The sequence below is a fragment of the Scyliorhinus torazame genome, chromosome 7 (assembly GCF_047496885.1).
Source record: "Scyliorhinus torazame isolate Kashiwa2021f chromosome 7, sScyTor2.1, whole genome shotgun sequence".
NCBI lineage: Eukaryota > Metazoa > Chordata > Chondrichthyes > Carcharhiniformes > Scyliorhinidae > Scyliorhinus > Scyliorhinus torazame.
This window is the reverse complement of record NC_092713.1, coordinates 80,472,795-80,498,825: the sequence shown is the minus strand read 5'-3', so window position 1 is coordinate 80,498,825 and position 26,031 is coordinate 80,472,795. Positions and strand designations below refer to the sequence as shown.

At 45.0% G+C, this 26,031-nt stretch overlaps 1 protein-coding gene across 1 annotated transcript in view; it reads right to left on the bottom strand.

Annotated features, from left to right (window-relative positions):
* The window catches only part of tm2d1 (TM2 domain containing 1), a 101,056-nt gene that overhangs the window by 55,210 nt on the left and 19,815 nt on the right, over positions 1-26,031 (bottom strand). Inside the window, exons 4-5 of the mRNA XM_072510956.1 lie at positions 24,981-25,072; positions 3,798-3,871 (exon numbers count right to left, since the gene is read on the bottom strand). Coding sequence (XP_072367057.1) covers positions 3,798-3,871; positions 24,981-25,072 — 166 coding nt within the window. The remainder of the gene's footprint in view (positions 1-3,797; positions 3,872-24,980; positions 25,073-26,031) is intronic.

Genomic DNA, 26,031 nt, shown 5'->3' with positions numbered 1-26,031 from the left:
AACCCTACTTGCAGGACCCCCCCTACCTACCTTACTCATAGTCATGAGGGTCATGAGGCACTCCTTGATTTGACAAGAAACTCCGAGTGTCGGTTGACGAGTTTGTTCTTGATGGTGAATCCAATTCCATGCGTCCGGAGTTGATCCTCGGGTTTCCCTTTCCAGAAGAAAGTGTAACCACCTCCATCTTCCCTCAGCTGACCTTTGCCTTCTCTTCAGGTCTCTTGCAGGGCAGCAGCGTCACTGTTGAAGTGCCTAAGTTCACAAGCAACAAGGGCAGTTCTCCATTCTGGTTGATTGTTTTGCTCATTATCCATGAGGGGTTGTACATTCTAAGTCTTGAAATTGAGCTTAAATGTTTGATTTTCTGACCACAGGTCGATAAGCCTGCTGGGTGTGGTTTTTCATTCAGGATGGAGACACTTCAGACTATTTTCTAGACCTTTCCCCATGCAGTGTGAGAAGAGTGGATCCTGAAGAGGGCTGCTCAGTCGTGAAGAATGCTGCCGAAATGCTCTCCTGTGTTTATTCCAAAATTGAAACGAATAAATTAATCTCCACCGCCTACATGCCGGTTCAAAGCTAGGGACTTCCAGATCTCACAGTCCTGTCCCTGGCGCCTCTTGCATATCACTGCAGAACCTTTCTGTGTGTATATGTGTGTGTGTGTGGGTGGGGGGGGGGGGGGGGGGGGGGGGGAGGGGGGGGGCATAATGGTGGACCCTGCCAGGAATTTAAGACGGCATTGCTCTCAGGATCAATGGCATCTCCATCACGGCAAGGTGGCAATACAAGGAAAGTATTTATTCTAGTTACTGTGCAATCAAAATTAACTCGGTTAAAAGAGATTTTATGCAAGCAAACTGTAATTGGATTTTTCTGTCAGCTGGCCACGAACAAGCTATGCTGAGAGAACTGGTGACTTTGTGTTGAGACCGTTACCCTTCCTGATGTGCAATTTATTGCAGCACAACTTATTGTGTTTCCTCGCATCAAACTGCAGTGATATCATCAACATTAAGTAATTCTCACAGACAGCAAACTAGAAAATGAAGAGCACTCAAAATCAAATAATCTTTTAAATATTGCAGACTGTGAAATTAGAATTGGGATATATACATGGGTTAAAGTAAATTATTATTTTTTAAAATTATTTTAAGAACCTAGCCATTAACTATAATGGAGCCATTTAACAACATTCCACAAATACAAGATTCTTTTCAGGGCCAGATCGGTTGTTCAGTCATAGCAATGACCCAAATTTCCCTTAAAAACCGATTTACACTCAATGAACAAGGCTTAAAATTTTTAATGTTATTGCTATTTCCAATAGTGACATAAGAAGGAAAAGGGGATGTTTCAATCAATTGATTTTGTCAAATTCTGGCACTTGGTGGCGGTGGTTGGGGGTGGGGAAATGGTAGTGATGTGCAGGGCAGTTGGAGAGAGAGCCATGATACCTCATGGTTTTCGTGTTAATCTGTGCTTGTGCTAAATCCTGAAGTTGCAGTCAGATTCAAATGAGTGATGACAGTGAACACTTTGCTGTCAAAAACACCGTATATTCTGGGCCTTTATTCTCAGAATGGTGACAACTTTTGCCACAACTTTTGTAGTGAGCCACTGATATCAATGACCGAAGAAAAGTGTATGACAATTCAAACATCCACTCACAGTTTAAAATATTTTTTAAATTTACAAATGACTCTGACTAATTTATGAAATTTAGCAAATATTTTCTGCTTCGTAATGTGATAAAGCAATTTCCTTACAGGCTCCATTGGACAGCAACTAAACAAGCCGTGTTTTGTTTGCATTCTAAAAACCACATTACATTCCTTATTTACGCATTCATATTGTGTATGTGTACGCAAATGTACCATTACTGATATGCTATTCAAATCAAGGAACACTTGGCATGTTCCAACATACTTATGGTTTGCTGCATATCTTCCTTATACCTGGAGGAGAGCTGGGTGGAGATATTAAATTTTAAAACTGCATTCCTATCGTTCAAGAGCACCTCTAACCTGAAGCAATGAAACCTAAATTGAAAGTTACTCTTATATGAGTTAATAGAAATGTTGCATGTGATCCATATTTTAATACACTTGCATTAAGGTAGTCAAAAAGACCAACAACTGCACTGACAGAACGTGTACAGAAAGGACATCCAGGTGCACAAAGCCTAAAGCTAAATTTATACTTACAAGTCAAGCCATTTTTTAAAGTTGATGTTGATAAGTCAGAACAATTGCAGGCTTGTTTTAACAGGATAGCTAGATTTAAAAATAAGTTTTACAGCGCTTCTCTCCAAAAGGTCGAGGCATTGTTCGTCAAGGAATTAACAATTGATGGCTCGCCTTGTCACTCATTACAATATATTGTCCTACAGAAATATACTAAGTTTAGATGAGAATGAGCTGGATGGAATACAATTGCTTAGTTTATTTTTAGGATTGTTCATATTCAGTTTGCACGCAGAGGAAGAAGTGATAGTTAACTTGGACAACTATCGATATTAGTTTGATTTGAAATCTACTCCATTCTTGCTCAAGTTGATACTAAAATCAAGTAGTCAGAATGCTTACACTCCACATTAGGACTAGAGTATAGAATTTCAACCTACTGGTACCTATTTAATTGTTGCATTTCAGCTGAACTTGTGTGTTAAATTTCTACATTTCCACCCATTATGGAAAGTACCTCTGCATACATTTTCTTGTTGCAATTACACCCTTCTTCCACAATGAGGTGCATCTCAGTTTTCCGACTTGTGGTGCTGAGAGATTGCTATGTTTCAACCAACTCTACTTCTCGGCTTACCAAATTACTGAATATTTTTCTATTTTGTTCTTTATAAATATTACATAAAAATTAGGAATTTAAAATGACAAATGGATTATTTCTACACCTTATGGTCCCTGCTCTCTTGCCTCATTTTATCTGAAAACTACATTTGATCTTAATCTTTATCTGCACTTAAATTAGTATAGATCATCATATTTTGTGTTGTTCCATAGCTTTAAGTGCAATATTTCTGCAAAGATGAACATAGAAACATGCACAGAAAATACATAGAAAATAGAAGCAGGAGACCAGCATTCGGCCCTTCGAGCCTGCTCTGCCATTTATTATGATCATGGCTGATCATCAAGTTCAATACACTGATCCCAACTTCCCCCCCATATCCCTTGAACATTTTAGCCCTAAGAGCTATATCTATGAACAAAAATGAGTGTAACCATTCCAGAACTGGCTTTTAGCTTACATATACAAAATGTGGACGGTTTAGCTCAGTTGGCTGGACAGCTGGTTCGTGATGCGCGGATTCAATTCTCGCACCGGCTGAGGTTCAATTCCCACACCGGCTGAGATTATTCATGAACCTCTCAACCAGGCGTGGTGATCCTCAGGTTATATTACCTGTCAAAGGGGGGAGCAGCTTATGGTCATCTGCGACTATGGCGACTACTTACTTACAAAATTGGCCTAAGATGCATGTCAAATACCTTTATACGACAGTATGACTTCAGCATATTTTATTATGAATAACAGCACCAGTCACCATAGTCCCATTTCAATTACTGCCAAAATGAATGGAACTCCCAGTTTAACCATTTATCTATTTAATTGTACTTAAACAACACAACTCAGTGCAAACCAACGTATGGTTTCTATTGCATTTAGCTATGGTATTACCACTTCAGTCCACAGTAACATAATCCACATATCATTCAACATAAAGGATTACAAGCAGGTTGGCAGATCTCTTGAGCTGATGGTTATCTACTCACCTGCGCAGAGATAAGAACAAAGTCAATAAGGCTGCCAATTCCACAAAATCCAACTGTGCAGAACTTCAACAAGCCTGGATAGAAAATGAAAATGATGCAATTAAATCCATGTACATTATTCTGCAGATAGATCACACACATTGGATAGTTTATTCAACATTTTAGCAACATTTCACCACATTTGTAAGAGCAGTGATGTAACTACTTCAACTTTCAGTTTAAAATAACAACTTTTAAGTACATATAGATGTGGATCTTCCAAGCAGTGGCAAAGTAAAGTCCTCTGACCCAATGCTGCACCACATTTCTTCTGGGGCCATATGAGCCCAGCTTTTTCAGAAACGCACAATGCAGCATCTATCGGGCACTCTGTAGCAGCAGAATAGAATTGCAGGAAAACAGGATACGCTCCTTTTAATGGCACCTACCTGCGGTATGGGAAGTTTAAAGGTCCAATTTGAATGTTAGCAAATTGGTGAAGCGCTGAATAGGTGGGTGAGGTTGGTAAGTGGCTGAGGGGTTAGATAGGTGAGATGGTAGGAAGGATGAGGTGGCAGGCGGGCGGTGAGGTTGCAGGCAGGGAGATAGGCAGAATAGGCAGGGGGGTGTGATGACAGCTGGGTGTGGCAGGTAAGGTGGATGAGTGGGTAGCCGTGACGCAGGTTAGTCGAATCGGATTTGGTCAGGTCTGGTTGGGAGTGATCGTGGTAGTCCAGTCACAAAGTAGTCAAGTGGGGTGGCTGGGGTCGTGAGAACAGGGGGGTAAACAGGTTGGGTTGAAGGAGGATGGTCGGGTTGGGTCGCAGGGCTAGTCAGATGGAGTTGGTGGGCGGGGATCAATGGATGATTAATGGTCAGTTGTGTAGTCACCCAGGTGTTAGACTAAGTTTTAATCTGTCTAACATTTCATGGATAACCAACTGGGTAAGTTCATTGGAACTGGCCAAAATCTTCGACTTTAAATCAAAGTGGAGACTTTCTGGAGGGTCCCAGAAATAGGAGAGTTTGCCTATTGGAAATTGAATCTTCCCTCTGTAGAGTCCCGACACACATCTTCAGTTATGCATACGATCTCCGATGACCCAGAAACTGGAAGATTTGTCCCATATTCAGTAAGTGGCCGCACGGACAGTTGGTTAGAGACATTACCGGAGTGAGACGCAGGCAAAGTGAGTATATTTGGGAATTTGGAGCAAAGTGGGAATTGCACTGGTATGTCATTTTAAGAGGTTTTAAGTTATGCAGACTCGTTAAAAGGCTAAAAATGTAGCTGACTGTCAATCACCTGAAGCCTGAATAGGGCCTCAATAGGTATTTATTATTGCAGAAGCTTTTATTGCGTGACTCTTCTCAGCTCTATTTAAGAAATGGACTGTTTCAAGCCAATGGTCAGTAATTAGGCAAACAAGCAGTTGGGAATGACATCACCTGCGTGAAATGCAGTCAGAGTGAGTATATTTGGGAATTGGGAGCAAAATGGGAACTCGGTGCGGTGGGGAATGAGGTGCTGTTTGGTTTCCTAACCTTTTTCCTCTTCAGGAAGCGGTCTTGTCCTGCTTGCAGGAGTAGAGGCTACAAGGGAGAGAGCTGATTAGTGGGTAGTGGGTAAGTTGCATTCTTCACTTTAAAGCTACATTAAGGAATGGTAAGAGTTCTAGCTTTTTAAAAAATAACTCAAAGTAATTTTCTTCTTGGCATAAATTTAAGGTCTTTCAACTAAAAGTATTGCTGGGGAGCTGAGTCCCATGTTTTGCATGGCCTGCAGAATGTGGGAATTCTTACGACACTCCTTGCAGTCCGGATGGCCACATGTGTCAATGTTTTGACCAGCTTGAGAGCCGGGTGTAGAAACTTGAGAGTCAGCTGAAGCGGTGCACCTGCGAGGCTGTGTGGTTCGTGGATAGCATATTTTTAGATGTGGTCACCCCACAGCTAAGGAAGTGCAGTCAGAGAGGGAATGGGTGACCACCAGTCAGGAGGAGGAGGGCGGGTAGATAGTCAGGAAAGCCCTAGAATGCGTCTCAGGAACCATTTTGTTGTGTTGGAAAATGGTGAGAGTGATGGTTCGTCTGGGGAGTGGAGCCACAGGCAAGTTCACGGCACTGTGATTGGCTCAGCTGCACAAGGGAGGAGGATTAAGAGTGGAAAGCAATAGTGAGTGTGTAGGCAGGTGTTTCTGCAGCCGTAAACTTGATTCCAAGATGGCGAGTTGCCTCCCTGGTGCCAGCGTCAAGGATGTCACTCAACGGCTATGGAACATCCTAAAGCGGGAGGATGAACAGTCAGGGGTCGTAGTTCACATTGGTACCAATGACGTAGATAGAAAGAGGAATAAGGTCCTGCAACAAGAATTTACAGAGCTAGGTAGACTTCAAAAGGTTGTAATCTCTGGATTATTCCCGATGCTAGTGAGTGTAGGAATAGAAGGATAGAGCAGGTGAATGCATGGCTGAAGAGATGGTGCAGGAGGGATGGCTTGAGTTTCCCGGATCACTGGTCTGTTTCTGTTGGGACCTGTACAAGTTGGACCGGTTGCATCTGAACCAGAACGGGACCAGCATCCTTGCGGGGAGGTTTGCTAATGATGTTGGGGGGATTTAAACTATTTTCGCAGGGTGTTTTTTACTGGGTGGAGGTACAGCAGAGGGTGATGCACAGCCAAACAAGTCATCTCAGTCTGGAAGGCAGAGCAGAAATAGATATGTTAAGGTACAAGGGAATATGGCATAGCTGAATGGCATTTATTTTAATGTAAGGAGTCTCATGGGTAAGGCAGATGAATGGAGGGAGTTGATTAACACATAGGAGTATGATATTATTGCTATCACCGAGACATTGCTGAGGGAATGACAGGACTGGCAGCTCATTATTCTGGAGTATAGAATCTTCATCATAGTCCAGATGAGATGGGGAAGAGGGTCGTATAAGAGGACATGGTACCACAATATTGGTCAAGGAGACAATTATTCCAGTGAGGATGGATAATATCTTAGCAGTCTCCTCAACTGAGGCCATAAGGTGGAAGTTTAAAAAAAACAATCTCATTGTTGAGAGTGTACTATAAACCCCCAAGCAGTCAGGGAGAGATAGAAGAGCAGATTTATAGGCAAACTCAGAGAAGTGTAAAAATAATCGGGTAATAACATAGAAAATACAGCACAGGACAGGCCCTTCGGCCCACGATGTTGTGCCGAACCTTTGTCCTAGATTAATCATAGATTATCATTGAATTTACAGTGCAGAAGGAGGCCATTCGGCCGTTTGAGTCTGCACCAGCTCTTGGAAAGAGCACCCTACCCAAACTCAACACCTCCACCCAACACCAAGGGCAATTTGGACATTAAGGGCAATTTATCATTGGCCAATTCACCTAACCCGCACATCTTTGGACTGTGGGAGGAAACCGGAGCACCCGGAGGAAACCCACGCAGACACGGGGAGGACGTGCAGACTCCGCACAGACAATGACCCAATCCGGAATCGAACCTGGGACCATGGAGCTGTGAAGCAATTGTGCTATGCACAATGCTACCGTGCTGCCCTTAAGAACAAATAAATCTACACTATATCATTTTACCGTAATCCATGTACCTATCCAATAGCTGCTTGAAGGTCCCTAATGTTTCCGACTCAACTACTTCCACAGGCAGTGCATTCCATGCCCCCACTACTCTCTGGGTAAAGAACCTACCTCTGATATCCCTCCTATATCTTCCACCTTTCACCTTAAATTTATGTCCCCTTGTAATGGTGTGTTCCACCCGGGGAAAAAGTCTCTGACTGTCTACTCTATCTATTCCCCTGATCATCTTATAAACCTCTATCAAGTCGCCCCTCATCCTTCTCCGCTCTAATGAGAAAAGGCCTAGCACCCTCAACCTTTCCTCGTAAGACCTACTCTCCATTCCAGGCAACATCCTGGTAAATCTTCTTTGCACCTTTTCCAGAGCTTCCACATCCTTCCTAAAATGAGGCGACCAGAACTGTACACAGTACTCCAAATGTGGCCTTACCAAAGTTTGTACAGAGTAGGGGATTTCAACTTCCCCAATATTAATTGGGACAGGAAAAGATGAAAGGATTAGAGAAGGCAGAAGTGCATCCAGGAGAGCTTTTTGGGTCAGTAGAAAGTCCTACAAGAGAGGGGGTGGTACTGGACCTAATTTTAGTGAATGAAGCAGGGCAGGTGCTAGAAGTGTCAGTGGTGGAACGTGACCATAACTCAGCAAGATTTAAGGTAATTATGGAGAAAGACAAAGATAGACCGGAAATAAAGGTTCTGAATTGGGGGGAAGGCCAAGTTTAACATGATAAGGCAGGATCTGGCCAAAGGGCACTGGGAACAGCTACTTGTAGGAAAATCCACAACAGAGCAGGGGGAGTCATTCAAAAAGGAAATTGGAAGAGTACAGGGCCAACGTGTCCTGTAAAGATAAAGGGTGGGGCAAGACAGTCCAGAGAACCCTTGGTGTGAAGTGATATACAGGATTGGATAAGGAAACAAAGGGAGGTTTATGGCAGATACAGGGGGCTCAAAACACTGGATGCCCTAGAGAAGTGTAGAAAGTGCAGAGGGGTATTTAAAAAAGGAATTAGAAATGTGAAGAGGGGCATGAAAAAATACAGGACAAAATAAAGGAAAATCCCAAGGTGTTTTAGAAGTATATTAAGGGCAAGGGGGTAACCAGGGAAAGGGTGGGCCCAATCAGCACCAAAGTAGCAATCTCTGTGTGAGCTACATAGGTGAGCTATGAAGTTAGTATTTTGCATATGTTCACTCTGGATAAAGACGATGTAGGTATAGAAAGCAGGGATGGGGATTGTGATATAATTGAATAGATTAGCAGGATGTGGTGTTAGCGGTTTTAGCCGGCTTAAAAGTGGATAAATACCTAGGTCCAGATGAGATGCATCCCAGGTTGCTGTGTGAGGCAACGGAGGAGATTGCAGGGACTCTGATGCTAAATTTCAAATCCTCTGTGGCCACAGGAGAGGTGCCAGAGGACTGGAGGTCAGGTAATGTGGTACCATGATTAAAGCAGGGAAGGGGAGAAAAAACAGGGAATTACAGGCCAGTGATCCAACATCAGTGGTCAGGAAATTATTGGAAAGAATTCTGAGGGACAGAATTAATCTCCACTTGGAGATGTCAGCATGGCTTTGTCAGGGGAATATCATGTCTAACAAATTTGATTGAACTTTTCGAGGTGGTGACTTGGCATGTAGATTGGACAATGCAGTTAGTTGATGTGGTCTACATGGATTTCAGTAAGGCTTTTGACAAGGTCCTGCATGGGAGGCTGGTCAAGAATGTAAGAGCCGATGAGCCCATGTGTGCACTCAGTCTCACGTCCATGCAACTATACACACATGCACAGTCTCACAGCCATGCACACAGACAGTCACTTTCATACCCATGCGCACTCACTTTCATGCCCATGCACACCCAGTCTCATGCCCATGTGCGCACACACACAGTCACATGCCCATGAACACACACACACTCACTTTCATGCCCATGCACACACTCAGTCTCACTCCCACTTGTGCACACACTCATTTTCACAAACAGCCTCACGTCATGCACACACACACATTTAGTTTCATGCACATGCGCGTACACATTAAATCTCACACCCACGCACACATACAGTCTTACACCCGTGTGTGCGCTCACGCTCAGTCTTAAATCCATGCGTATGCACACACTCCGTTTCACACCCACACATATACATTCAGTCTCACACCACACATGCACGCACTCAGTCTCATGCCTATGCGTGCATACACTCAGTCTCACATCCACACGTGCGCACACTGTCTCATGCCTAAGCGTGCACACACTCATCTCACATCCACACATACACTCTCACACTCTTGTGCGTGCACATTCATCTCACTTCCACACACTCAGTTAGACATGTCTCCATTTTTCAGCAAATGTCAATTCTGTACTACCAAACAACCACTTTATTAATAATAATGATGAAAAAAAAGAGAATGTGAGAAAACGGTTTAAAAAAGCAGTGGGATAAGAAATGCTCAGAAATATCATGAGAAAAAAGTCCAAAACAAACAGTTAAACAAATATTAAAATATTATAGAAAATATCATTGAAAGCAGAAGTATTAAAAGCAAGGTGGGACTCCCGAGACGTGGATTGGCAATTTCTAATGTTGAGTTATTTAAATAGTACCTGCCCTTCATTTTAGTCTTTACTAAAAAAAAGACACTGAAGAAGAGAATCCTGAAGAGGTTGAGAGCGAGATAAATTATGTTTTGACGGATAGCTGGAAAATTTTAAGATCAGTTCGTTAGCCTGAAGGAAGAGAATGGACATTTTCTATGATCCTGGAGCTAAAGGGGGAAAACTGCTGAGGCCATAGAAATTCTATTTCATGGTTTGATTGATGTATGTAGCAGAAATCTGAAGCATAATCAATGTAGTATCCATAATTCAAAACAAAGATGGATAAGTGGAACAATGAGAACTGGAGTGAATATCTGAGGCTTTTCTTGCTTGATAATTTTCCTTGATAAACACTTAACCTTATAAAAGCAAGAGAGTTAAAAGAAGCCATTTTAGTCTCTTATTTTTGTAACACAATATTTGTGCTTTGACTTGAGCTAACCTGATTCTACAATGCTTCTTTAATTTCTAAATAAACAGTGCAAAATTTAGCTTCCAAAAAGGTCCAGATCATAGAACAGAAGGAGGCCATTCAGCCCATCAAGTCTGCACCGACCCACTTTAAACCCTCACTTCTACCCTATCCCTGTAACCCAATAACCCCTCCTAACCTTTTTGGCCACTAAGGGCAATTTATCATGGCCAATCCACCTAACCTGCACATCTTTGGACTGTGGGAGGAAACCGGAGCACCCGGAGGAAACCCATGCAGACACGGAGAGAATGTGCAGACTCCGCACAGACAGTGACCCAGCGGGGAATCGAACCTGGGACCCAGGCGCTGTGAAGCCACAGTGCCAACCACTTGTGCTACCATGCTGCCCCACTTGTGCTACCGTGCTGCCCTGAGGTAACATCACTGAGGTAATATTACATTCATTCAACATAGAGAAGTTATACAAATAGCTCATATACAGCCAATAATTGATTAAAACTAGCTGTGCCAGGGTCACAGGATCATCTGCAAAGCCAGTTTAGTTAAAAAGTATACTTCTGGATTTTGGACAAGGTGGATATAGCCAAGGACCTGTTCACAAAAGCATTGCTCCTCCATTAAAGAAAAATCAGTAAAGTGAAACATGTTCATAATTAAACAAACAAAGGTGTTCCAATTAGAATTGAGCATGAATCATATAAAAAATAAGCTATGTGAATAGATATCAACTACATCGGGAAAGCAGGTTTAGTTCTGTTTTCTAGTCCATTATTTCAGCTTTGTTCTTTAAAGAATTCAATCATTCAAATATCAATGACATGAGTCAGTAAATATATGGCTCAGTACACAATGGGCAAGATTGGAAACTGCATTAATTCCAACACTGTTTTTGTGGTTAAAAAAACAGAAGTTGCTTTATGCACAATGCATGTTTGTTCATGCTTCATTTTATAATATGTTCATAGAATCCCCATGCTTAACCTAAAATATATTCTTCACATAGACATTCATATATAATATATATATTTGGGCTGACATCAAGTATATTGGCCTTGTCCAGTATAACCAATGCAACTTCAGATCCAGATTAATGTGGTTGACACTTAGCTGCTCTCTGACTTAGGACAGCAAACTGTACAGCTGTATCAAACGTCTGTGAACAATTCTCATAAGCATAAAACCAGATACATATACATATTTTGTTCCATGTGACAAACATGGTGACCTGATCATCACAGCTTTGGTGAGTATCAGAAGTCCTGTGGGAAAGGGGAGGTTTATTATACAGCAATGTTGGATGGGGAATTTCTCTCCCCCTGATGGGGGGACCGTGGTGGTATGTATTAGGGGTAATACGGTACACCATGAATGCCGAGGAGCTATTGGAGGACAGATGCAGGGTCCCGATTGGATCTGCCACCTACTGGGCTCCACCCAGATAGGCGGGGTATAAGAACCTGGGTTAATCCCCGCAGCTGCATTCTGTGACTGAGCTGCTGGGGAACAAGTTTATACAAGTCTGCTCAATAAAGCCTCGATTGAAGTTCTTTACGTCTCGTCTCGTGTGTGATCGATGGTGCTACAGGGACACGAAGAAATGCCGGTGGAAAAAGGGACAGAGAGGGGAGGGGGAATGAGGGAGCTGCGCCATAGGGGGCGGGGCCGATCGGAAAGCACAGGGTTTTTTCCCGCCCTATGGAGATGATGGCGGGAAGATAGGCGCAGGAAGGGAGCCCCACACGTAGGGAGGTCAAAGAGAGAACGGGGGAAGCCAGGGTCAGCTAGAGTTAGCTGACTTTCAGAAGCATTATGGGGGGAGTAACCATGCTAGAGGGGAATCTAGCGCGGGGGAGGGGACTAACTGGGTTGCTGCTGCTGAGTGCAAGGGGGAGCTGGCAAGAGAAAAGGTGGTCGGGACGGGAAGGCGCCGCCTGGGGGACAGATGGGTGCGCGGGACCTGGATGGGGGGGATGGCCCAGAAAAGGGGATGGCTAGTCGGCGGGCGGGGGGGGGGGGGGGGGGGGGGGGGGTGATCACGTGGAATGTGAGAGGCCTAAATGGGCCGATTTAGAGGGCCCGGGTGTTCGCGCACTTAAAGAAACTGAAGGCGGACGTAGTCATGCTCCAGGAGATGCACCTGAAGGTGGCGGATCAGGTTAGGTTAAGAAAAGGATGGGTGGGACAGGTATTCCACTCAGGGTTGGACGCGAAAAACAGGGGGTGGCGATACTGGTGGGGAAACGAGTATCGTTCGAGGCTAAGAATATAGTGGTGGATAACAGGGGCAGATATGTGATGGCGAGTGGTAGATTGCAGGGAGAGGCGGTCGTGCTGGTGAATGTATATGCCCCGAACTGTGATGACGCGGGATTCATGAAGCGGATGCTGGGACGTATCCCGGACCTGGAGGTGGGAAGCTTGGTAATGGGGGTGGACTTCAACACTGTGCTGGATCCAGGGCTAGACCGGTCTAGATCCAGGACCGGGAGAAGGCCGGCAGCGGCCACGGTGCTTAGGGGATTTATGGAACAAATGGGGGGAGTGGATCCGTGGAGGTTTGCCAGGCCGTTGGCTAAAGAGTTTTCCTTTTTCTCCCACGTCCACAAGGTATATTCTCGAATAGACTTTTTTGTTATGAGTAGGGCGCTGATCTCGAAGGTGGCAGGAACGGAGTATTCGGCCATAGCCGTTTCAGACCACGCCCCGCATTGGGTGGATCTGGAACTAGGAGAGGAGAGGGAGCAGCGCCCACTCTGGCGACTGGATGTGGGACTACTGACGGCTGAGGGGGTCTGTGGAAGGGTGCGGGGGTGTATTGAGAGATACGTGGAGGTCAATGACGATGGTGAGGTTCAGGTGGGGGTAGTATGGCAAGCGCTGAAGGCGGTGGTTAGAGGAGAGCTGATCTCCATTAGAGCCCACAAGGAGAAACAAGAGGGCAAAGAAAGGGAGAGATTAGTGGGAGAGATTTTGAGGGTGGATAAAAGATATGCGGAGGCCCCAGACGAAGGACTATATAGAGAAAGGCGAAGACTTCAGACGGAGTTTGACCTGCTGACCACAGGAAAGGCAGAGGCACAGCGGAGGACGGTACAGGGGATGCGATATGAGTAGGGGGAAAAGGCGAGCCGGCTGCTGGCCCACCAACTTCGTAAGAGGTTAGCGGCGAGAGAGATTGGGGGAGTTAGGGACGAAACGGGAACTATGGAGCAGAGAGCAGGGAAGGTAAATGGGGTGTTCAAGACCTTTTATGAGAGGCTAAGTCCCAACCCACGGGGGGGAAAAGAGGGAATGCTACATTTTCTGGACCAACTAAGGTTCCCTAGGGTGGAGGAGCAGGAGGTGGCAGGTTTGGGAGCGCCAATCGAGGTGGACGAGGTGACTAAGGGACTGGGGAACATGCAGGCAGGGAAGGCCCCGGGACCAGACGGGTTTCCGGTGGAATTCTACAGGAAATATGTGGACCTGTTGGCCCCGCTGCTGGCAAGAACCTTTTAACGAGGCCAGGGAAGGGGGGATACTACCCCCGACAATGTCGGAGGCGACGATATCATTAATTCTGAAGCGGGATAAAGATCCGCTGCAATGTGAGTGATACAGGCCTATCTCACTCCTAAATGTAGACTCCAAACTGCTGGCAAAAGTGCTGGCGACAAGGATAGAGGATTGCGTCACAGGGCTGGTGCATGAAGACCAGACAGGGTTTGTAAAGGGGAGACAACTGAATGTTAACGTGCGACGGCTGCTGTGGGTGATGATGACGCCCCCACTGGAGGGGGAGGCAGAGATAGTGGCGGCGATGGATGCGGAGAAGGCATTCGATAGGGTGGAGTGGGACTATTTGTGGGAGGTGTTGAGGTTTGGGTTCGGGGAGGGGTTTGTTAGATGGGTCAGACTCTTATATGGGGTCCCAGTGGCAAGTGTAGTCACAAACCGGCAAAGATTGGGGTATTTTCGGCTACACAGGGGAACAAGACAGGGGTGTCCCCTGTCCCCGTTACTGTTCGCGTTGGCAATTGAACCACTGGCCATAGCGTTGAGGGACTCTAAGAAGTGGAGGGGGGTGGTTAGAGGGGGAGAGGAGCATCGAGTGTCGCTCTACGTTGATGACTTACTGTTATACGTTGCGGACCCTGTAGAGGGGATGCCAGAGGTTATGCAGATACTGAGGGAGTTTGGAGATTTCTCGGGATACAGGCTAAATATGGGGAAGAGCGAGCTTTTTGTAATACACCCCGGGGACCAGGGAAGAGGAATAGAAGCTCTGCCGTTAAGGAGAGTGGAAAAGAGCTTCCGATATCTGGGGATCCAGGTAGCCAGGAACTGGGGAACTCTACACAGACTTAATCTGACGCGACTGGTGGAGCAGATGGAGGAGGACTTCAAAAGGTGGGATATGTTGCCACTCTCATTGGTGGACAGAGTGCAGGCGGTTAAAATGATGGTCCTCCCGAGGTTTCTTTTCGTGTTTCAGTGCCTCCCCATTCTGATCACAAAGGCCTTTTTCAAAAAAATAGACAGGAGCATTTTGAGCTTTGTGTGGGCAGGGAAGACCCCGAGGGTAACGAGGGGGTTCCTGCAGCGCAGTAGGGATAGAGGGGGACTGGCGCTGCCGAGCCTGAACGACTACTACTGGGCCGCCAATGTGGCGATGGTTTGTAAGTGGATGAGGGAGGGAGAGGGGGCGGCGTGGAAGAGGCTGGAGATGGCGTCCTGTAAAGGAACGAGCCGAAAGGCGCTGGTGACGGCGCCGCTGCCGTTCTCCCCGAAAAGGTATACCACAAACCCAGTGGTGGTGGCAACCTTGAGGATCTGGGGGCAGTGGAGGCGACACAGGGGGGTGACGGGTGCCTCGGTGTGGTCCCCGATTAGGAATAACCACAGGTTTGTCCCAGGAAGGATGGACGGGGGGTTCCAGTGTTGGCAACGAGTAGGAATTAGGAAACTGAGGGACCTGTTTATAGACGAGACGTTTGCAAGTCTGGGAGCGCTGGAGGAAAAATATGAGTTGCCCCCGGGGAATATCTTCAAATATATGCAAGTGAGGGCGTTTACGAGGCAACAGGTGGGGGAATTTCCGCTGCTCCCGACATAGGGGATCCAAGATAGAGTGATTTCTGGGGTATGGGTCGGGGAGGGCAAAGTGTCCGACATATATCAGGAGATGAGAGACAAGGGGGAGGCGATGATAGAGGAGCTGAAGGGAAAATGGGAAGAAGAACTGGGGGAGGAGATTGAGGAGAGGCTATGGGCTGATGCCCTAAGCAGGGTAAATTCCTCGTTTTCGTGTGCCAGGCTTAGCCTGATTCAATTTAAGGTTCTACACAGAGCACATATGACGGGAGCAAGACTGAGCAGGTTCTTCGGAATGGAGGACAGGTGTGGGAGGTGCTCGGGAAGCCCGGCGAACCACACATATATGTTTTGGTCGTGTCCGGCATTGGATGAGTACTGGGGGGGCGTGGCAAGGGTGATTTCAAAGGTGGTGAAGGTCCGGGTCAAGCCAGGCTGGGGGTTAGCGATATTTGGGGTAGCGGAAGAGCAGGGAGTGCAGGAGGCGAAAGAGGCCGATATTCTGGCCTTTGCGTCCCTAGTAGCCCGGCGCAGGATTTTACTCATGTGGAAAGAAGCGAAACCCCCCGGCGTGGAGGCCTGGATAAACGACATGGCAGGGTTCATAAAGCTGGAACGAATAAAATTTGCGTTGAGAGGATCGGCTCAGGGGTTCTCCAGGCGGTGGCAACCGTTCCTTGACTATCTCGCAGAACGTTAAGGGAAGATAGAGTGACAGCAGCAGCAACCCGGGGGGAGGGGGGCACTATTTTCTGTTATTTTGGTAGTTCACTATATTATTTAAATAATGTTATTTACTAGTTATTGTATTATTATGTTGATTTGTAAAAACTGAAAAATTTAGTTTGAAAAATTTAATAAAATATATATTTTTTAAAAAGAAAAAAAAAGAAGTCCTGTTGGACCACATGACTAGATAGGGAGCTAAGTGATTCCACAACCAAGCAATCAGATTAAAGCTCTGCAGTCCTGCCACTTCCAGTTGTCAATGTTGGTGTGCAGTTCAACGACTAATGGGGTGAGGTGGCTCCATGAACATCCCCATCCTCACTAATAGTATGGCCCAGCAAGTGAGTGCAAGTCATGGTTGAAGCATTTGCAACCACATTCAGGCCGAAGTGTCAAGTGGATGAAAGCAGAATAATTCCTGGACCCCAAGTGTAAAATTGCAAGCAGAGTGTACACAAACAAGGGTTCTATTCCCTAAAGTTTACAAGGTTCAGGGGTGATTTGGTCAGGGTTTTCAAGATATTAAGTGAAACAGAGAGATTAGATAGCTGATTCAGAAATCTAGATTAGGAAGCACTGTCTAATAAAATTAGTGTCAACGTCTCGGAAGTGAAATTGGAGAATACATCTACATGTGTAATTCTCACCTCAATTCTAGAATTGAGCTCTTTTGATATGACTGTGATGAGGTTTAGATTGAGTGGTCCTAGTGGAATTCAAACTGGGCATCAGTGAACGGGTTATTGATGATTAAGCACAGTCAAAACACCTTCTTTTCACTTTGCTGAGAATTGAGAGTGGGCTGAGAGTATTTTTTGTGGCTGGGATCAACCTGGGAATTTTTCCACATTCATTGGTGGATGCCAATGTTGCAATTGTATGAGAATAACTTGGCCAGAGGTCCAGCACAAGCCTTCAGCACTATAGCTAGGATGTTGTCAAGGCCCACAGCCTTTGTAATACTCAGCACGTTCAGGACTTTCTGACATCCTGGACATTTCTGAAGTCTGGCTTCTGTAATGGAGAGAATCTCAGGAGGAGGCAGCGATGGATCGTCCATTCAGCAGCCTTCCGGCTGAAGATGGTTGCAAATGCCTTAGATCTGCCTCTTGCACTCGCTTGCTTGGCCCTGTCATCATTAAGGATGGGGATATTCACAGAACCTCCTTCACTTCTTAGTTGTTTCATTCAACACCATCATTCATGGCTGGAAGTGGAAGGGCTGAAGAGCTTTGATCTAGTCCGTCATTTGTGGGATCATGCAATGCTGCCTATAAAATGCTGCTTTTGCTGTTTAGCATGCCTGTAGTCCTCACCAGGGTGGCATCTCATGTTCAGATATACCTGGTACTCCTACACTGCCGAATGAACCAGGGTTGGTCCACAGACTTGCTAATAATGGTAAGCTGAAGGAAATGCCAAGCCTTGACGTTAGATTGTCACTGAGTACAATTCAGTTGTTGCTGATGGACCACAATGACTCATGAATGCCCAGTTTTGAGCTGCTAGACCTGCTCTGAATCTATCCAATTTAGAGCAGTGACAGTGCCACACAACATGATGGAAGATGGGACTTTGTTTCCATGAGGATTGTGCTGTGATCAGTCCAACCAATCATGTCACAGGCAGACATCTGCCTCTGACAGGTAGATTGGTGATGACAAGGTGAAGTAAGTTTTTCCCTCGTGTTGGATCGGTGAAATCTGAAGTGATGACCTTCAGGATTTAGCCAGCTTGGTCAGTAGCGATGTTACTGAGCTACTCTTGATGACGGACATTGAAGTTCTCTGCTCAGGGAACTGTGCTCAGTGCTCTTTCCAAGTGACTTTCGACATGGAGGGCTACTGACTCATTAGGTTAGTCTCAATAATAGTGATTATGAAACCATTGTTGATTGTTGTTAAACATAGAAAATAGATGTAGGAATAGGTCATTCGGCCCTTCGACCCTGCACCACCATGGCTGATCATGCAAATTCATTATCCCACTCCCGCTTTCTCTCCATGCCCCTGATCCCTTTAGCCGCAAGGGGCACATCCAGTTCCCTCTTGAATATATCCAAAGATCTGCTCCCAACCACCTTTTGTGGTAGCGAATTCCACAAGTTCATAACTCTCTGAGAGACTAAGTTCTTCCTCATCTCAGTCCTGAATGGCTTACCCCATATTCTTAGGCTATGATCCCTAGTTGTGGATGTCCCAAATCGGGAACATTCTTCACTCAACTAGCCTGTCCAGTCCCATCAAAGATTTTATATGTTTCTATGAAATCCCCTCTCCATCTTCTGAACTCCAGTGAGTACAAGCCCAGTCGATCCAGTCTTTCTTCATATGTCAGTCCTGCCATTCCAGGAATTACTCTGGTGAACCGTTGCCGGACACCCTCAATAGCAAAAATGTCCTTCCTCAAACTAGGAGACCAAAACTGCACACAATACTCAAGGTGTGGCCTCACCAAGGCCCCGTAAAACTGCAGCAAGATATCCCTACTCCTATACTCAAATCCTCTCGCTATGACAGCCAGCTTTCCTCACCGCCTGCTGTACCTGCATGCCAACCTTCAGCGACTGTTCCACCATGATACCTAGGTCTTGTTGCACCTCCCCTTTTCCTAAACTGCCACCATTCAGATAAGAATCTGCCTTCCTGTTTTTGCTACCAAAGTGGATAACCTCACATTTACCCACATTATATTGCATTTGCCAAGTATTTGCCCACTCAGCTAGCATGTTCAAGTCACCCTGCAGCCACTTTGCATCCTCCTCACAGCACACACCGCCACCCAGCTTAGTGCCGTCTGTATCTGGTTCACTAACGTCCTTTAGGGAAGTAAGTCCTTACCAAATTTGGCCAGCATGTGACTCCAGACCCCAACAATGTGGTTGACTCTCGTGGCCATTCAGTTGTATCGAACTGCTATGATGTCTAAAAGCAACTAAACCGGCTGGACCACCTGGCATTGACCTTGTCACTGGAAACAACAATGGAAAACCAATCCAACTGCCCCAACTGACCCTGTAGATTCTTAATAACATCTGTGCTTGTGTGAAAATTGGAAGAACTGTTCCACAGACTAGTCAAACAACAGACTGACATCGTCATAATCACTGAATCATACCTTAATGCAGTATCCCAGACACCACCATCACCATCCCTGGGCAGATCCAGTCTTACCGGCAGGACAGATCCACCTGAGGTGGCGGCATTGTGGTATTGAATTTTTAACCCTGATAAATTAGTGCTCCTCAATGTTGAACACACTGAATGTGGCAAGGACACAGAACATACTTATAATAATAATAATCTTTATTGTCACAAGTAGGCTTACGTTAACACTGTAATGAAGTTACTGTGAAAAGCCTCTAGTCACCACATTCCTGCGTCTGTTCGGGTATTCGGAGGGAAAATTCAGAATGTCCAAATTACCTAACAGCACGTCTTTCGGGACTTGTGGGAGAAAACCGGAGCACCCGGAGGAAACCCTCGCAGACACAGGGAGAACGTGCAAACTCTGCACAGACAGTGACCTAAGCCGGGAATCGAACCTGGACCCTGGCGCTGTGAAGCAACAGTGCTAACTACTATGCTACCCTGCTTGGGTCCTTCATCAAGGGTGGCTCGGTAGCACCACTACTGATCATGCTGCTCGAGTCTTAAAGGGACTTCAGCACATGTTGAGGGAATATTCCACTCAACTTTGTCTTCACCAATCTACCTTTCCCAGATGCATTCCCTTCATTGTCTCGTTGTGCTAAATGGGATGGATTCTGAACAGATTCAGCAACTCAAGTTAAGACATCATAAGGCATTGTAGGCCATGAGCAGCAGCAGAATTGTATTAAATCACAATCTGTCACATCAAGACCCAGTGTATCCCCCACTCTACCGTTACCATCAAGCCAGGAGATCATATCTGGTCCAATGAAGAGTACAGGAGGGCACCAGATATCATTGAAAATGAGGTGCCAAACTAGTGATGCTACAACACAGAAATACTTGCATGCCAAACAATGGAAGCAGCATGTGATAGATAGAACCATGGGATCCCACAACTAACCGATCAGATTTAGGCTCCGCAGTCCTGCCACATCTAGCTGTGAATGTTGTTGGGCAATTAAATAACTAACAGGGGGAGGAGGTTCACAAATATCCCCATCCTCAACAATGGGGGAGCCCAGTACAACACTGCAAAATATAAGGCTGAAACATTTACAACCATCTTCCGCCAGAAGTACCGAGTGTATGATCCAACATGGCCTCCTCTTGAGGCCCCCCGCATCGCAGATACAAGTCTTCGGCCAACTCAATTCATTCCAACATGATATCAAGGAACTGCTCAAGGCATTGGGTATTGCAAAGGCTATGAGCTCTGACAATATTCCAGCAGTAATACACAAGACTTGTGCCCTAGGGCTAGCCACGCCATTAGCCAAGCTGCTCCAGTAAATTTATAAATTGCTATCTACTCAGCAATGCCAAGAATTGCCCACTTATGTCTTGTCCACAAAATGCAGGACAAATCCAACCCAATCACTTACTGGCCCATCAATATACTCCTGATCATCAGCAAATGATACAAGGAGTTCTATCAAGTGACACTTACTCAGAACTAACCTGCTCACTGACACTCAGTTTGGGTTCCAACAAGACCACTCAGCTCCCAACTTCATCATAGCCATTATTAAACGTGGACAGAGGAGCTAAACTCCAGCGGTGAGCTGAGAGCGACTGCCCTTGACATCAAGGCAACATTTGCCCAACTGAGTGTGGCACAAGGAGCCCAAACAAAACTGGAGTAAATGGGAATCAAAGGTAAAACCGTCCACTGGTTGAGTCATATCTAGGGCAAAGGAAGATGGATGTGCTTGTTGGAGGTCAATTATCTCAGTTGCAGGACATCGCTGCATGAGTTCCTTAGGGTAGTGTCCAAGGCCCAATCATATCCAGCGCTTCATCAATGACCTTCTTTTCATTATAAGGTCAGAAGTTGGGATTTTTGCTGATGATTGCACAATGCTCAGCACCATTCGCAACTCCTCAGATACTGAAGATACCATGTCCATATGCAGTAAGACCTGGACAACATTCAGGCTGGGGTTGATAAGTAGCAAATAATATTCCTGTCACCCTAGTATCAGGCAATGGCCACTTCCAATAAGAGATAGTCTAGCCATCCCCTCATGATATTCAATGGAATTGCCATCATTGAATTCCCCCACTATCAACATCCTGAGGGCTACCATTGACAGGAAGCTGAACTGGACTAGCCATATAACTACTGTGGCTACAAGAACAGGTCAGAAGCTGGGAATTCTGTAGCGAGTCACCTCCTAACTCCCAAAGTTGTCCACCATCTACTCGGCCCAAGTCCAGAGTATGAAGGAATACCCTTCACACGCCTAAATCAGCTCAAATCCAACAACTCAAGAAGCTCAACATCATCCACGACAGAGCAGTCTACTTGATTGGCAACCCATCCATTGCCTGATATATTCACTCCCTCTACCACCGATGCACAGTGGCAGTAATGTGTACCATCTATAAGATACACTGTAGCAACTCACCATGGCTACTTTGACAACACATTCCAAACCTGCGACCTCTACCACCTAGAAGGACACAAACAGTAGCTTTGGGGAGGCAGTTGAGTAGTGGTATTGTCACTGGCTACTACTTCAGAGACCCAGGGTAATGTTCTGGAAACCCAGGTTTGAATCTCGCCAGGGCAGCTGGTGTAATGTGAATTCAATAGAAAATCTAGAATTAAAATTCTAATGACCACCATGACACCATTGTTAATTGTCGGAAAATCCTATCTGTTTTACTAATGTCCTTTAGGGAAGGAAATCTGCTGTCCTTTTCTGCTCTGGCTTACATGTGACTCCAGATCCATAGTAATGTTATTATGGGCCAGAGTTTAGAGAACACCAAAGTATATCATGCAGTTCACCTGACCCACAACTTTAAATAGATTTTGGTTATGGGGAGCACAAGGGCCCACTTTACAGGTGTGATGCAACAGAGAGCTACAGTATGTTTAAAACAAAACAATGTTTATTCTATAAATCCAGTTAACTTTATAAACACACAGAAACAGTTTATCAACTACCAACGCACGTAACTCCACAGGCACAATACACTACAGATAACCCTTAATGACTTCCCAAACAACATCCATAAGCTAAATCCTTTTTAAAATAAAGACAGCAGGTTTAAATGCTCTACAGGAACAGGTATTACTTTGAAATCATCAATGATCTGGAGACATTCTTTAGCTTGTAGAGAGAGAGATCATTTTACAGCTGCTTGCTTTGAATGCAACTTTCCACCTCTGAAAACGAAAGAAAAACACACTGCAGCTGCCAGCTCAAAAATGAAAGTGAAAGACAGGCAGCCCAGCTCCACCCACACACTGACATCACTGCAGCTATTTGATAAATGCCCATTTGTTAAAGGTACAACCACCTGATAATGTGGTTGCCTGTTAAATGCCTTCAGAGATGCGCAATAAATGCTGGCCCAGCCAGAATGCCCACATCGCATGAATGAATACAAAAAAGCTGCATGGGAACACCACCACAAGTTCCCCTCCAAGCCACAAACCATCCAATTGCCTTTCCCTCATTGTCACTGGGCCAAGATCCTGGGGCTACCTTCCTTATAAAACAGTGTTCACATGGACTGCAGCATTTCAAGAAGGCAGCTCACCGCTACCTTTTCCAGGGAAATTAGGGATGGGCAATACATGCTGGCCGAGTTGGTGGCGGCCATATTCCATGAAAAAATGGCACAGCTTGCTACTAATAGGGCATCTAGAGTCACCACATATTAAGGGACAGGTGTCAAATTGCATAAGTGAGCCGGATTCCCTTTGTAATAATAGCCAGTTGGCTTTTTATAACATTCCAGCAGCCAGCACACAAATTACGAGATTTACCGAAGTACAGTGAAAAGTATTTTTCTGCGGCTGAGGAAAGTAAACAGTACGTACATAGTAGACACAAGAATAATCAACAGAGAACATTGACAAATGGTACATCGACAAAACAGTGATTAGTTACAGTGCGGAACAAGGGGGTCAAACAAAGCAAATACGTGAGCAATAGCAGCATAGGGCGTCGTGAATAATGTTCTTACAGGGAACAGATCAGTCCGAGGGGGAGTCGTTGAGGAGTCTTGTAGTTGTGGGGAAGAAGCTGTCCCTATGTCTGGATGTGCGAGTCTTCAGACTTCTGTATCTTCTGTCTGATGGAAGGGTCTGGCAAAAGGCAATGCCTGGGTGGGAGGGATCTCTGATAATGCTGTCTGCCTTCCTGAGGCAGCGAGAGGTGTATACAGAATCAGTGTGGGGATGTCAAGTTTGTGTGATGCGTTGGGCTGAGTTCACCACAGTCTGCAGTTTCTTGCGATCTTGGACCGAGCAGTTGCCATACCAGGCTGTGATGCAGCTGGATAGGATGCTCTCTATCGCACATCTTTTGAGAGTTTCGAATACTTTGTATTTGAATTATCTGCTCAGGAAATAATCCATCCTTAAAAATTGTCAGCAAATAAACAAGACAAAATAAAAAATGTGCCTGCTGTTCTGTTTGCTTAGCTGATTTGCTTGGCCGATTGCATAAAGTTTGCAAATGCTACTGCGACCCAATTTATAATAAATTTCAATTAGCCACTATTGTGCAACCATGAAATTTACTGAAAGAAACCAAATTCATAAAACTAAAATATTTGAGGCTTCAAACATACGTTTGCTCGATGTCTCCACTTTTAACACAATCTTTTTACATTTGCTTTAGGAATCGACGTATGACTGGGGTTATTATTACAAATGTGCATTCAATTCTAGTTCTCCAAGCATATAGCTTTGACCATCATACCAACACATAATATCAATTAATATCCTTTGACAATATTTACAGCTTTTATTGAAAATCTGAACAGATTGCTAAATTTTAAGTTTTGCTTTTTAGCTTGAACAGTAGGATGTTCTAAAATGAATCCAAATTCTAACTCTGTGATGGAGTCTTGTGGTTACAAGCCTGTTCTTCAAACTATGGTGACATAGAGGTATTGTCACTGGACTAGTAATACAGAGACCCAGGGTGCTGCTCTGTGGATCTGGGTTTGATTCCCACCACGGCAGATGGTGAAATTTCAATCCAAATAGAATTTAAAAGCCTAATGATGACCTTGAAACCATTGTCAACGACATCTCCCCACCCCCTCCCTCCCAAAATTAGGGAAGGAAATCTACCTTCCTTACCTGGTCTGGCCCACATGCGACTCTAAATCCACAGCTATGTGATTGACTCTTAAAAATGCCCTTTGAAATGGCCTAAGAAAGCGACTCAGTTCAAGGGCAATTAGGGATGGGCAATAAATGCTGGTCCAGCCAGCGACACTACATCCCACGAATGATTTTTTAAAAATGTAGTTGAAAACCATTTTGTTTCCTGGACGATGCATCTTGGAATATGTCCCACGATGATATGATGTCTACATTTTTATGCAAACTATACATGCTTCATTATTCATTTTCTCCACTGCTCAAGCAGACTAGCCGAAAATTAAAGTTCCAAACTCAACTGATGCCATAATAATAATAAACCTTGAAATCCAATCTTTTGATCCGGTTCCATCTGGTCACCATAGAAACAGCTAATCCACTGCCATTCGCTTAAGTGCCAAATGAGTTACAAATGCATTCAACTGCTGGATGTCCTGGTGGCATTTGAAAACATTTAAATTATACTTGCCCAGTGCAGGATATCCCAAGTAGAATCTGTCTGCTCCGAGCCATCCAAGGAATAAGGAAAGGGCCACCGCCACTTTATAGGAGTAACCAGTTCTTTAACAAAAGAAAAAAATGTTAAAATGAAAATCTTACATCTGCAGAAGTAGTGCTCACAGATTAAGCGGAATGGATTTAGAAACATTTTGCTAGATTTATTAAGTTTACCTAAGGGAATCTTTGGACTGTGGGAGGAACCCGGAGCACCCAGAGGAAACCTATGCAGACACGGGGAGAACGTGCAAACTCCACATAGTCACCTGAGGTTGGATTCGAACCTGGGTCCCTGGCGCTGTGAAGCAGCAGTGCAAACCATTGTGCCACCGTGCCACCCTACAGGGATCGTCCATTTTTTGCTTCTCATCTTTAACTATGTGGATTTTGACTTTGCCCACTCAGTGCAACCTCTCTTTCCAACAAGTACAAGAGCAAGGATGTTGTAGTCTTCTTGCATATGACATTTGGCAGCGTTACAAAATTAAGCCCAAGTTGAACAATACTGTGTTGTTAGGTGAATTGCATTGAATCCTGTTTTATTCAAAATGCGTCTGGGCAGAGGAATCTGGGTGCCTTTGTTCATGAATCGCAGAAAGTCTGTAGGCAGGTACAGAATGTAATAAGAAAGGCAAATGGAATGTTAGTGCTTATTGCAAATGGACTGGAGTATAAAAGTAGAGAAGTGTTATTGCAATTGTATAGATTGTTGGTGAGATCACATCTGGAATGTTGTGTCAAGATTTGGTCCCTTTATTTGAAGAAGGATGTGGTGACATTGGAGGCAGTTCAGAGGAGGTTCACCAGATGTGTTAACAGTACATCAGGCTGCTGTCCAGGATGATTCCACGGTACTTAGGGTACATTCGTTCTTAACCGGTTTGCCGCAAAAGGGAGGTGGTGGCATTGTGGTATTGTCACTGGACTAGTAAACCAGAAACCAGGGTAATGCTCTGGGACCGGGGTTCGAATCCTGCCACTGCAGATGGTGAAATTTGAATTCAATAAAAATCTGGAATTAA